General features: G+C 37.0%; 1 protein-coding gene across 9 annotated transcripts in view; it reads right to left on the bottom strand.

Moving 5' to 3' along the window:
- msi2b (musashi RNA-binding protein 2b) overlaps nucleotides 1-15,000 on the bottom strand; it is a 381,615-nt gene that overhangs the window by 283,570 nt on the left and 83,045 nt on the right. For all 9 annotated transcript variants that reach the window (XM_056474347.1, XM_056474345.1, XM_056474348.1 and 6 more), the window contains one exon: nucleotides 2,093-2,185. In XM_056474347.1, coding sequence (XP_056330322.1) covers nucleotides 2,093-2,185 — 93 coding nt within the window. The remainder of the gene's footprint in view (nucleotides 1-2,092; nucleotides 2,186-15,000) is intronic.

The following is a 15,000-nucleotide window of genomic DNA, read 5'->3' as shown; positions in this document are numbered from 1 at the left end:
CAAGACGTACAGCGCAGGGCAAGTAAAACATCTGCATAATTGAGCCCTTCAATCAAGTCAAGTGTGTGTTAGGTCCACTCAGACACAGCTGATTACAAACAAATGGAGCTAGGTATTTATACAGTGCCTGAAATAGAGACAGACAGCGAACTTACTCAAAGTCATATTATACAGCAAACAGAAAAAAAGTTCACCTGGGCCACACAAAGACAAGGGTTAAGAATAAATCTTCTGAATGAGTACAGTAGACATCAGGCTTGCAAAAACACATCAGGTAGGCCCAACATCAATCTTTCACTCTGTGCCTATTCTCAGTTTATACGTGAAAATGACAAATGAGTCTTACAAGCCTGTTGATTTCAGTCATTTAAAAGCATACAGTGTGAATACAGTGATTCCTGAAATGAAAGACTAACCATTTCGTTTTTTGTGTGTGTGATTCAAAAGCATAAAAGGGAACAGTGTACTTTGATTTCTGAACCAAATGGCTCTTACAGCTTGGGTCTTTTTAGGGAATCAAAACCATATAAAAAGCATAGCTAGATTCCTTGAATGGACTCTTCTGATCAAGGTATTTCTTAATGCATACGACATCTTCAACAAAGACAGTGTAGTTTGATTCACTTCATTCAAGTTAACAGCAATAAAGCATTAGCAGAGAGAGAAATTTAAAGGGCACCTATTTTACCCCTTTTTTAAGATTTAAGGTAAGTCTTTTGTGTCTCCAGAATGTGTCTGTAAAGTTTCAACTCAAAACACGCATCAGATTATTTATTATATCTTTAAGAATGTTGGGATTTTCTACGCCAAACAGAATATAGCTGTACTTGTGGGCTGTGCCTTTAATGCTAGTTCTCCCTGCCCACCATTGCCTTGTCAGAGTGGGACTCAATCTCCAGCTGCATCAGATAAACAGCACAGTGACGGACATGAAGGAAGCAGATCTTACATAACTTTTGATGTATTTGTTGTAGAGTTAGCTCAAGACTTTCTGCAATGATTACAAAGTTCAAGTACACATATACAAAGCGGACATACATGCAGCACGCACATTTAATTTTGCACTGTTTTTGCACGGCAAATGTGACCGGATACACGTTAATATCCACTGCTGTATGGATATCTGGTATGTTAATGCAAAATAAACCTGATGTAACATGCACAAACCGGGATTGAGGCGTCTTTTATAATTGTACTGACATGCGGCTGTGGTGATCAAAGCGATTTTACCTTCTCTAACTTACAAACATGCACTGTTTTAAAAACATTTTAAACTTGTAAAATTCATTATTGATCACATTTAATGATCACAGCAAGCTAAACAGATCTTGTAATCCCAGTTGCTTTGCGCACATCCTGTTTTGCTGATTTGATTATTTGTGTTACTATGCAGACATGTTAATACGCGGCTGTCAATTCGATGGGTGGATAAACCACACTTCTACGTCACATTGTAGTGGGCCTCAAAATGGGAGGGATTTGGATCCTATTTTAACATCAGTAAATTTAAAACTTCAACTAAGACTTATTGTCTTTTTATCATCCCAATAAGACTGTGGGCACACTATACCTACACACAGTTCTGTCCATACAGCTTACAAAAGATGATTTTCATCATAGGTGCCCTTTAAATTCTATTCACAAAATACATTTGTTCCCGAAACTAAAGTTGTTATTAAAATGTACCCAAATTAACCAAGTCATTTTCAATCAAATCAAATTAAACATTTGTGAATCAGAACCAATTTGGGAAATCTGCATCAACACTCAAAGTCAAAGTCAGAACCAAACACAATTTTAGTTCTAATCAGTGGCTTGCTGATTGTTCTTGCACACTAATTTGGGACTTGATTTTTTCTTTTTTTTTTAACACTGCAAAGTCTGCATGCATCAGCTTTAAGAAAAAGCTCTTGGTTACTTGAGCCAGTGGTCACAGAGACCAGACGAACACTGGGTTTTTCATCTCCAAACAGCCACATCTCAAACAGCCTGTTTGAAAACCCTCACATGAAAGAGTCCGTTGAAGGACAGCGTTTCTCATCATAAGCAAACATCTCTTCATGAAATTAGCCAATGGGAAATGAGAACTTACCTTGCCAAACTGTTCAAAATACTGCTTCACATCTTCAACTACTGTGTTAGCTGATAATCCGCCTACAAATATTTTCTTTGTTCTTGTGACCATCTGGAAAAGAAGAGAAGACGTCGAGAGATTAGGCCCATGTGAAAGCACTTCAGAGGACTTCAAACACACAGGAGACAAAGAGTAAGCTCAGAACTGAAGAAAAAAAAAAGGAATTGGGAGATGACCGGTTGTGGGTTTTATGTCCCACAGGGAGACTGAAGAGGAGATACTGTGTGATTTGTTGAGTGTGTGAGAGTGTGCTTGGGAACTGGGTAACACCTAGCTTGCGATGCCCGACGCTGCTTGCGTTACCTGTCCTTTCTCCCTCAGCATTACAGATCTGACACTTTTTTTTTTTGGTTTCACGCTAACAGAAACACCAGAGTTGTGAACGGTATTTTTCCTGTGCTGCGAAAACCCAACACGCAATCCCCAAGTCCATTTAAGAAAATTGGAACAGGAACGTTTCAGAGGACCGTTCTCGTAGAGCAAACTGCTCAGATAGACCTTCAAAGACACTATAATTGAGCTACAAACAAAAGGTGTCAGAAAGCTTGTAGTCTCCAAGCCAGGTGGGATCTCAAACCGGCGAGAACAGACAGTAGTAGAGGTCGCAGTCATGCAATCAGGCCCATTTTTCAAAACACAATTAACTCTCCCTGCTGGAGAGATGTATGGAGCACAGAGACTCGACTTCTCTTCATGCAGCAACGTTAATTGTGCTGAGAGCGGGTGCGCTGAGATCAAATAGCCCACCTATCATATAGGGCGATGATAACGGCTAACAAGTGAGCTCCTCAGGCAATGTTAAACCCTTTTTGAAGTTAACAAAGAAAGAAACTTGTCAAATTCCCGCTTCGGTTAGACCTGTGTGGATTTCTATTAAATGTGTGCTTATTGTTAGAGCTGTGATGCTGGAGCTGTGAACTCAACGTGTTATGGCGCTCATGCAGGAGATAGAGGTTCAAAACTAACAGTGACTTGTCAAAACAAACTATGAACAGCAGACTAAAATTAAGTATTAGGTAGTACAGTTAAACAGATGGAGAGACAGACAAAAAAGAAATGTATACATATAGAAAAAAATGACATCGGGCATATAGAGAGAGAGGCAGAGATGAACATATATGGGGTGAATGGATAGACCAGAGGTGCCCAAAGTAGGGCCTGTGGCCCAATGCTGGCCCATGGTATCCTTTAGTTAGGCTCACCATGCCTTCTGAAAAGAGTTTGTTGGGGCAAATACCTTTGATAGAGTTCGTCATTTTCCAATTTGATGTACAGTGCATCCGGAAAGTATTCATAGCACTTTAAGTACACATTTTTATGTTACAGCCTTATTCCTAAATGGATTGCATTGATTTATTTCCACAAAATTCAACCCACAATACCCCATAATGACAAAGTAAAAAAGGATTTGTTTTTAAATTATAGCAAATTTATTAAAAATAAAAAACCTGAAAAATCACATGTACAGAAGTATTCACAGCCTTTGCCGTGAAACTCTAAATTGAGCTCAGGCACATTCTGTTTCCACTGATCATTCTGGGATGTTTCAGCAGCTTAATTGGAGTTCACCTGTGGTAAATTCAGTTGATTGGACATGATTTGAAAAGGCATAAACCTGTCTATATAAGGTCCCAGGGTTGACAGTGCATGTCAAAGCACAAACCAAGCATGAAGACAAAGAAATTGTACAGGATTGTGCAGACATCCTGAAAGAAAACCTTCTTCAGAGTGCTCTTGATCTCAGACTGGGGCGACGGATTATCTTCCAGCAGGACAATGACCCAAAGCACACCACCAAAATATCAATGAAGTGGCTTCACGACAACTCGGCGAATGTCCTTGAGTTGCCCAGCCAGAGCCCAGACCTAAATCCTATTTAACATCTCAAGAGAGATCTGAAAATGGCTGTACACGGTCTCTTCCCATCCAACCTGATAGAGCTTGAGAGGTTCTGCAAAGAGGAATGGGCAAAAATTTCCAAAGACAGGTGTGCCAAGCTTGTGGCATCATGTGATTTTTTTAATAGTAAAAAAATTTGCAACAATTTCAAAAATTATTTTTTCACATTGTCATTATGGGGTATTGTGTGTATAATTTTAAGGAAAGAAATGAATTTAGGCTGTAACAAAAAAATGTGGAAAAAGTGAAGCACTATGAATACTTTCAGGGATGCACTGTATACTCATTTGTTTCTTTGTTTAATTAAGGAGCTACAAAAAAGACAACTAAAATGAAATGTTTCATATGAAGCAGACTTTTAAAATGTAAATACGGTCACTTGACAGATAGAAGACAATGCACATCGGTGAGCAAATCAAGACAAAGGCAGGAGCAGCTCGACTGGTGTATTCAGTATTGAGCTCCATTGTGTTATAAATGGTATTGTTTATGTATTTACTATAATAATTTACACTGCATCATCATTTAATATGTTTTTAAGTAACATTTTCTAGTTATTTTTAAATAATAAGCAAAAAAATGAGCAAATTTTATGTAATATTGTTTGGTATATTTAACTTCCCACAGCCCTCAATCAAGTTTGGTTTTTGGCCCTTTATCAGAAAAAGATTGGGCACCCCCGAGATTGACAGAAAAACAAATAGACAGGCAGAATGAAAGATAGACAAAGATGGACAGATACAGATTTAGATGATAGGATAGATGGATTTAGACAGAAGCAGAAGTATATATATAGACAGAAAAAAGATGATGGATGGACATACTGTGTGGATGACCATTTGATTAGCAACAATTTAACTAAACTTTTTCTGTCTTACTGTCTTAACTTACACAAACTATGACAATGAGGGAAACTAAAGGACAATGAGAGAAAATAAGGTTCATTTGTGCATTCGAGTAAACCCTTGGTATTTCCCAGAGCTGAGTAAATGGCAAAAGAATTAAGCCACCCTGAGCATTTATTTCGACTTCATTCAGATCCATCATACACAATCTTGGCAACAGGCACTCTCAGCCCTCATCTCAGCTGGCTGTTTCCCAAACCCTCTCCGAAGCACTTTTGCTCTCATCTGCACCCCACCATGGTTAATCTGTCTGTCTTTTCCCCTGTCGTTTTGTGCAGGCCTGAGCCGCCCAACATGTCAGTGGAGAGTTAAGTTTTTAGTGGCATCTTTATGTTCTCTGACAGCACCAGCTCCTGGCTGATGGGATTCCTCAGGCCCTGGAACAACGCAATTACTCTGTCCATTTCTCTCCATGGTGACAAGAGACAACAGCAGGCCTTTGCTCTTTCCGTGCTCCCTCTCTCGAACACCTCTCATGGGATTCAACGAGCAGATATGCCTCAAAAACACTGATTTCGCTAGCTTGCTTAACGTATTAGCATTCAGAGTGCCGGCTTAGATGCAATAATGACCACGATGATGACAGGAAGCATGCACATGTTTTGATTCTTTTGCAAAATAGGTTGGTTTTGTGACCTAAAGGCCTGCAAAAAATAATCATTAAAAACAGACACTGGGCTACCAAACGCACAATTTGATTAGCCTCCGCTTAGATAGAAAAACAGATAGCCTGCCAGACGACCCTTTATTACAGGACTTGTCCTTCCTCAGTGTCTCCGGCTTGTCCTTGTTTCTCTTTGCCACTGCTGACGTAGAAGGCTTCTGAATACTGGGCTGAATTTAAAAATGTTTGTGCGGAAAAGGGAAAAGTAACGAGGAAAAGGGTAAACCGTTTTGACATTAGACCCTTTCACACATTGATATAGCTAAATATTCTGAAGATTTCCGGAGTGACTTTTCTGGTAAATTAAAAAACACACGCGAGGACGTTCCAGAATATTTCTGCAAAAGACCATTCACACATACATTCCAAAATACCGGTAAATTCTGACATCACTAACCAGAAATGAACTCTAAACGTTTTCGCATGTATTTGTAATCAAAAAAAGTGGTCTGGCTTTTGTTGATGGTTTCACTTTTATTTAAAGCTTTAGAGACATCCAAAGGCAGAAGCACAAACCGCAGCTATACATTTACACATTTGACTACATTACAAATTCTGTAGATGGATAAGTATTGTGAACAACTTCGATGAAAACATATGGAGGAACACTTTCGCATTTCCAGGTGTACATAACGTGTGTGCTGGTGCTCACCGAAGCACTCCTTCACATGCACACGCATCAAGCAACTGAAGCAGAGCTTAAAGGCAAACAAACAGCAGTTTATCATAAGCATTTTATCGATAATTCTTTCCACAGCTGGCATTCAGAAGGAACATAGAAACTTTATCCGACTAACATCTAGCAGCTAAATGTGTCTGGAAATATTTAAAGGCTTTTATTTTTATAAACAGCGTGGATGTGAATGCGTCTGAGTGTTCTGATTGGCTGGAGTAGACGTTTTACGTCAGCACGTTCTAAGCACGCTCTTTCTGGCAATTTTCCTTCTGTATTCACACAGAGCAGTATTCCAGTATATTACTGGTAATGTTACAACTTCTCTTTCAGGAAAATTGCTGGAACGAATTTACTGGTATTTTCAAATAGGGCTTGTTCACACATGATCCCTTTCTGGAAAATTGACGGTAATTTTCCAGAAAGGTCGATATGTGTGAAAGAGGCTATTGTCCATTCGGGATGTAGTCATCAAATGTGAGTGTAAAGCATGCCTGAGCCTGAAACTGAGGATGCAACATCACTTTTAAGGGACTGTTTAATATGGATTTATTAATCATTCTTACTTTTCCATGAACATAATCTGTTGTTGCTTATTAAAGACGCAAACCCCTCACAGAATGTCAGCTGCACCTTCAGCAAACCTCCTAATACAGTACGTGCAGCACAATGACTTTTATGATAATTTATGAGCGTCAAAAGTTGTGGATCTGTTCGGCAAAATAATTGACTGTGTAATATGACTAAAGCAATCTTCACCGTGCTGAGCGAGAGTGCTTCTCCCTGTTAAACTGAACAATCGCCTCATCGGTGACGCAAGCGTGCTCCGGTTTGGAAGGCAAATGGCAGTATGAGTGCAGGGCATCGAGGAAGAAGGGACAATCGTGCTTCGGCACGGTTCAAGGCAACTGTACTTGGTGTGAGTTTGCCCTTAACATCAGGTAAAAACAGGGCCTAAAAGGTGTCAGGGACAAACAGCTGCAGTCTGTCCCGAATCACATGTTCCAGCGAGAGGAACAGGCCCCCAACTTTTCTGCTCACTGCTGAGGGATTCACAGCTTCAATTCTCACACCTCCATTCAAAGCCTCTCATTATCCGTGCAAATTTGAAAACACACTTTGTCAGGCATTATGGGGGAGCCTTTAACACAGCTGATATGGGAAAAGATGTTTAAGGCAAATTGGAACGGTGGCAAAAAAAAAACAATGAGGTGTGAGTGTATATATTCGAAGGCAAAGATGGAAAGACGTGGACCTTTAGCAGAACGTCTGGTGAAATGATGACATATCGGGGAAACTTTTGCTATCGCAAGACCTTAAAAATTCAGCCGTGAAAATCTATGAATATGAAAGAGCACGTCTTGCAGGAGAGCTGAGATATAAGAATACAGCGGCGCTAGGTGTGATAGAGTATAAGCAGTGTGTTTAGATATACTGCATGTAGAAATTTATGCAGAGCAGCTGAGTTTGTTGCTCTTAGTCGGCTGCTGATGTTGCTGTTTCAGGCCTTGTCATCTACCGCCAGCATTGCTTGATGCGACTCGGCATGCCTAGAGAACATTTCTTGCCTTCCTCTAGCAAAGGGGAATGTCAGCTGCCAGAATGTTTCTAGATGCAAGTCGTGCTGCAGGTTTCTACCAGTGCCGAGACAAGTGCAGGCGTTCAGAGGTGATGACTACATGAGGTTTCACTAGACGTGTGCAGTCTAATGCATTATAGCGCTCACAGCACATTGGAACGAGCAGGAAAAACTCACAATCTAGAGGACACGGTTTAAAGTGTTAGTATTGTCTATATGTAATAACAGGCCTAGTAAATTAACACAATTTAGTGTCATTTAAATAATTTTGTAATAAGGACTAATTCAACCAAAATTGTAAAATACCATGTAAAAAGGCAATTAACCAGTCAGATAAGAGACTAAAAATTATGTTGAAAGTGGCTTTGGGTTTATTTTTATATCATTTTGTACAAGCAAGACAAAAGTGACAGTAAAATAAATAGTTTTGGACACCAGACCAGACTTGGCCAATTTTATTTAAAATGGTTAAATACAAGTAAATTAGTAATAAAGAAAAGAACTTTAAAGGATTATAATAGTTTTAGATTTCCAGTAGTTTTTATTAGTTTCAGTGTTAGTTTTAGTGTTTTTTTTTTTTGTAAATTTGGATATTTGTAATGTGCAAGATTCAAATTCATCAGAATAAATAATAATATAATAAAAACTTAACCAAAGATCTATTTTTTGAAAGATGTATTCAGAGGAAACATGAGCACTATCATCTACCATTACCATCTACCCATCAAATACACTACCCAATTCAAATACAACAGCCCACAAGATAGCAGCCTTAAGTAAAATATGTGTGCAAGGCTGCTTCTGAGGCTAGATTAACAGTAGTTATGGGAAGTTGCTAGCTGCTAGATCCCAAGATAGGACTCAACATATCAAAAATATGAAGTCAGCCATCATAACTTCAGTCAGTTAAAACATCAGCATGATCTGAAAAGTTTCTTACAACTACATTTTGCAACCCAACTGAAGCATAATACACTTATTTAAATTCCATTACATTTTCTGCTAGTTTGGTTCAGTCACATCAGGCTGTCAAGTACTGTTTGTGTTTGGTTCACCTGCTTAATCACGCATGTGCAGTATTATCGGTTCTCAATTCTGACCTTAGTGTACTGTTCTAATAACTGAATAACTTCGGGAAATTTGGTTTATTTCAAGTCAGAAGGGGGTATCAGGAATGTAAAAAAAGTAAGTTGTCGTGGATAAGTGCTTACTGGAGACACTAATCATTTCAGATGATTCAATTTGATTTGGTGAACTAGTTCAACCGGTTCATTAGAAGATCCTGTTAAAAAGAATGATTCGTTCATGATTGAGATCACTAATACGAAAATAAAACGCATTACTGGACACAAATGTGTTAAATGAATACTTTTAAGTGTCTGCCATATTTAATGCTGTCACCATGCTGCTGTCATGTCCACTTGTTGTTTTTGTCAAGGGAGCAACAGCGAGGATGGCTAGAGGAGGACTGGCATGATCCAGCCAATGGCATCAAGATTACAAACTCTGGGGTACTGTACGGGTCAAACACCTGGCAGCACGAAGTAAATAGATTTATGACGAAAACTACGAAAACGAAGGACGTTTTTGCTTTAATTAGTTACAGCTAATTTTGTATGTACACAATCCAGTTTCAGTTAGATCTAGTTTTGTAAAAAAAAATAAAAAATAAAAAACTCGTAAATTCAGTTAACGAAAAAAAAATGTATTTTAGTTTTTGTTTTTTCGTTTGTTTTCATTAAATATAACCTTGGAAAAGAAAGAGAACAATAGTGGCTAAACAACTGATTAATACATTCCTTTAAAGACTTTGTCTGAGAATAATACAAATGTCTATGCATTACTGTTATGAGTAATTAATTTTCTCTAGAAAAACGTGTGCATTATTTAATTCATTATTTCATTATGTAAGCTGATATAAAATTTGCCTAATAGGAACCAGAAAAAATTGCCATTTATTATAACATTTCATGCCAAAGTTCACTGCAAAAGAAATGTTAAAGTTAAATTTACCAAGGGAAATAAAAAAGTCATATTCAAGGACGAGGCTTGTCTGAATTTTGCTGATACCTAAAAGAGAAGGACTATCAGGAAGGCTTCAATTTGGACTCGAAATAAGACAGACGGACAAATGCATGTGCTGCACAAAGAAGGAAATTGGGAGGCAAATTAGAATTTTTCTAATGTTTTATAATACCCGGCAAAGAGGAAGATGCTTTCTTTCCAGACGAAGAGTCTCTCGCTCTCTGCTGAAGATGAGAGGGAGAATGCAGGAGCTAGTAGTGACAGCAAAGTTCACCATTTATCTGTGGCAAAATAAAATGGATCGAGACGTATCCTGCAGCCTAAATTGGAGGAATGTGATAGGAGTGACAATTTAATATTGCATCTACTCTCCTTTGGGCACAAATGGATCTAATTAAGATCTTTCATTAGATGCGGCTCAGCCAAACCCTCCCTGAAAACATGGATTCTTATCAGAGCGCAGGACAATCGTAGGGGATACAGACATACCAAATCAAGTTATATTCCAACAGAGAGAAGGGGGGAGCCATTTGACAGATGACTTGATGGGGGTTACGTGGAGTTTAACAAAGAACAGAGACCGAGAAAGACGATAGAAGATCAAGCTCCACTTGTAACACCTGTCGCGCTTCCTGCTGCAAATTTTCCATGATTCTCCTCTCTCTAAGCGAGTGGTCTGCAGAGGCCCACACTGCGTTTTTATTTGTTTACTCTGGGTCTCTGATGAACTGTGTAGTGGCCTCTTGCCGTTGATTGCGGTTGACTAACATTGGTCCTCACTCACAATAAGCCCATAAGCCTCAGCCAAACGATGCTCTTGTGTTGTGACGAGGAGTTTTTTTCTTCTTCTTCTTCTTTTTTTTTTAATCAGTCCTCTTTGCCTGGCTGGATGTCCCCTGATTAGAGTGAGATAATGAGACTCCCCTCCTCATCCTCCCTCCGAGGCCTCTTCATCATCTCAAATCACATATTCATCGCTGATTGCAGTCTCCTTGTCCTTCCACCGAATCACACACACAACTGTAGGCAAATCGGCTCGCAGGACTTGAAAACCATTCGGAAACGGCGACAACTAGGCGGATTGCGTTTAGCGTGAGGCGTTGACACTTTCCTTGACTGACAGAATCCAGTGCACTTGCCACATTCTATTCTGCTGCATCTAAATTTAGGCCGCCAAGCTCCAATTTGTACACAATTTTGCAGTGTGGAATTTTAATGTCGACATTCAAATGTACTGGGCCAAACAGCTCCTGCCTCCGCGCCTGCAGCTAACCCTGATTGACAGGCGAGGCAGCGGCTTGACCAAGAGCTGAGAATAACTGATTAGTAACGTTGGCAAAAAACTGTGGATGCACAGCCGCCCCTCCTTCACTCCCCCAAAACCCATGAGACAAGATTTATTTGATTCAGTATCAAACACTCTTAGTTTCTTTCTGAGTGCATCAAGGGCATAAATAAGAGATTTATCTAAAGAACGTTTCTATATAGTTGAAGTCAGAATTATTAGCCCCCATGTTTATTTTTTCCCCAATTTCTGTTCAAAAGATTTTTTTCAACATTTCTAAACATAACAGTTTTAATAACTCATTTCTGATAACTGATTTATTTTATCTTTGCCATGATGATAGTAAATAATATTTGACTAGATATTTTTCAAGACGCTTCTATACAGTTTAAAGTGACATTTAAAGGCTTAACTAGGTTAATTAGGTTAACTAGGCAGGTTGGTGTAATTAGGCAAGTTATTGTATAATGGTGGTTTGTTCTGTAGACTATCGAAAAAATATATAGCTTGAAGGGGCTAATAATTTTGATCTTAAAATGGTTTCTAAAAAATTTTAAACTGCTTTTATTCTAGCCGAAATAAAAACAAATAAGGCTTTCTCCAGAAGGAAAAATATTATCAGACATACTGTGAAAATTTCCTTGCTCTGTTAAACATCCTTTGGATAATATTTAAAAAAAGAAAAAAAATTAAAAGAGGGGCTAATAATTCTGAATTCAACTGTCCATTCACTCGAAAATGCATACAGGACACTTAATAAAATGAAAGTCTTATTTTTCTAATTATTGGTACGACTGCTGTTGTGAATTTTAATGTGGGACTATAATAATTTACACTACTTTGAGACCACAGTATGACTTGGAATTTTATTTTATTTTATTTTGCATTCCTTTATTGGTCACACTTAAACTTATGTAACCTTATTGTAATGTATTTACATAACATTAACTAATTATTAACAATACTTGTACAGAATTTATTAATCATAGTTCAACATTTACTAATGCATTATTAAGATACCAATTTCGGCTTATTAACATTAGTTAAAAACAAACTAACAATGAACAACTGTATTTTCAGAAACTAATCTTAGCTAACTTGAACAAATACTGTAACAGATATATTGTTCATTGTTTGTCTTTTTAAATGTATTAACTAGCATTACCTGAATTTTATTTTATTTTGTATTCATTTATTGGTCACACTTTACAATAAGGATTCATAAGTTAATGTATTTACTAACATGCAACATGTATATTTAATCCTAGTTCATCCTTTACTAATGCATTATTAAGATACAAATTCCTGCTTATTAACATTAGTAAATCTACTGTGAGTTAACAAGAAACTAACAACTGTATTTTCAGTAACTAACGTTAACTAACATGAACAAATACTGTAATAAATGTATTGTTCATTGTTTATTTATGTTATTAAATGCATTAACTAACATTAACTAATACAACCTTATTGTGTTACTTGTGGACTTTGCATCGATAGATTTGCTCTTCTGTGTTTGGACTTTCAGCAGTGAAAATTAAACCACACTGAACTAAACTAAACTGAACTTCAACTGAACTGGATTGACACAGTTTCAATTTCAATTGTACTAGAACTTCTATGTTAAGCTGCTTTGACACAACTACATTGTAAAAGCGCTATAGAAATAAAGATGAATTGAAATGTTACCCATTTTATTTTATATATCCTAAGACTGCAAATGTTTTGTGATTTATCAAATTGTGCGCAAATTAAAAATAATAATCTTAAGAGATCAGGCTTACAATTGTTCTAGATGGTAAAATAAATTAATAACAAAAACATAAAGAAAAAGTTAAAAAAGAATGATATCTACTATTAGCAACACACAAAATAAATCTAAATTACAGCACAAATGCAGCAATACAAATTGTACATAACATTCAACATTAAGTGTTATTTCTACTCTAATAGAGTGACAAAAAAATTAAACACCATTTAAACAGCTTTGACAAAAGCATACCATTAGCAGTAAAGTCTAGCACAACAGATAAAACTAAAAAAAGATCTATTAGAATAATGAAATCACTCCATTATAAGTAAAAAAAAAGAGCTGAAGAGAAGTTTGTCTCCAGGGCAAAACTGGTCAAATCGGATCTCTAGTGTATATTTATAGAGCCCTAATTGATAACCACAATGCCATTACACTGAGTAGATGAGTGGGGTAAAGATGCTTACTGCAAATGGCAGGTGACAGCCCAAAGCGGGGCTCCTTCAAGCTTACAGCAGCCGTTCTCCATGTACTGACAGCAGGTTGGCTGCCAAAGACAGGCCCAAACCACCTTTTGCTGACCCCTGAGGGCACGTAAATGAGTCTCTGGCTCTCTCAATGGAAGATCCCTCCCAAGCCACTTAGTGAACCCCAAGGCAGTTCAAGCACAAGGGCTGAATGGAATTAGCAGGTTAGTTACTTGTCATTCGGTTTGGGGACATTTAGGACCATTAATAAAACAACCCAGCATCTTTAGACTGTGTGGATCCACAGTCTGTGTGTGAATAGAGGGCCAAAATTACATATATGGATAGTGTGTTCCTTCAAAAGACTTGAAATTAATCACTTGCTTCACATGTGGATTTATTTTTTGATCGCTTTAAAAACATCTTTCAAATGCAAGGACAAAAATCTCGAACATTTCATTAAATATATATATATATATATATATATATATATATATATATATATATATATATATATATATATATATATATATATATATGTGTGTGTTTTAAAAAAAAGTCGGTAACACTTTATTTGAAGGGGTGTGTATAAGACTGTCATGAAACCTTTATAAGCATGACATGAGACATTTTTATTACTCATTATTTAATTTTTTTTCCCAAACATATCAGAACAAAAAACACTTTCAAATGACAACATAAAAACAAAAAGACATACAGTACAAGGTCACCGGACACAATCTTATTTACATTTGTGTTCAAATTATTTTTAATAGCATACATTTTTTATGACATTTTAATTTAAAGACAAATTCAGCTTGTACCACTGTAGTTCAGGTTAAAAAATATTAATGAAGCTGTTATAAAATATAATAATGACCTTAAAAATAAAATAAAATAATGACCTTATGACAATCATGTTTATGACAGGTTTATGACAAGTTTTGTTGTCTTGGTAATTAATAAAATAATTGATCATTTGTTGTCTTGGTAAGTTGTGATGGCAAAGACAAAAACAGGTTGTGATGTATTTATGTCAGGTTGTCATAAACAATGTCATCTTATTCATTTAAAATGTTATAACTGAGCGAATGACACTTGATAGTTATGTTATAAGCATGCATCAAATCTCATTCATGATGTGTCATGTCATGATTATAAAGATTTAATAATAGTCTTATGAACACCCCTTCAATTACATTATTATCATAAACACTTTTCAGCATTTAGATGCTCTTTTTTTGAGGTGATCAAACCTTTTTCTTCTTTAACAAATCAGGCTTTTTTAAAATAAATCAAAATGAAGTCAAATCCAAAGACTATAAAATGTATTTATTCAATTTTTAAAGCACAAGGCAGATCCAGCTAATCCACACCTCCAGGTAGCAAAGGTTGTGCTGACTCTGAAAGTCTCAGCCTATCTACAGAAGTGGCATGAAAAATCAAGAGATATGTGTGAGCACCTCGGTGAAATCCTCCTATTTTAAACTGCTGAGCTGACATACCAAAGAGCTCTTTATATTTGAATTTCATAACATTGTGGGGGGAAAAGGGGAAACTACTGCCTCTTATGATTGCTTTAAGCATTCATTAAGTTCACTATTGATTTCAGCAACCAG

This window comes from Danio aesculapii, chromosome 15, assembly GCF_903798145.1.
Source record: "Danio aesculapii chromosome 15, fDanAes4.1, whole genome shotgun sequence".
Taxonomy (NCBI): domain Eukaryota; kingdom Metazoa; phylum Chordata; class Actinopteri; order Cypriniformes; family Danionidae; genus Danio; species Danio aesculapii.
This window is presented reverse-complemented; position numbering and strand designations above follow the sequence as displayed.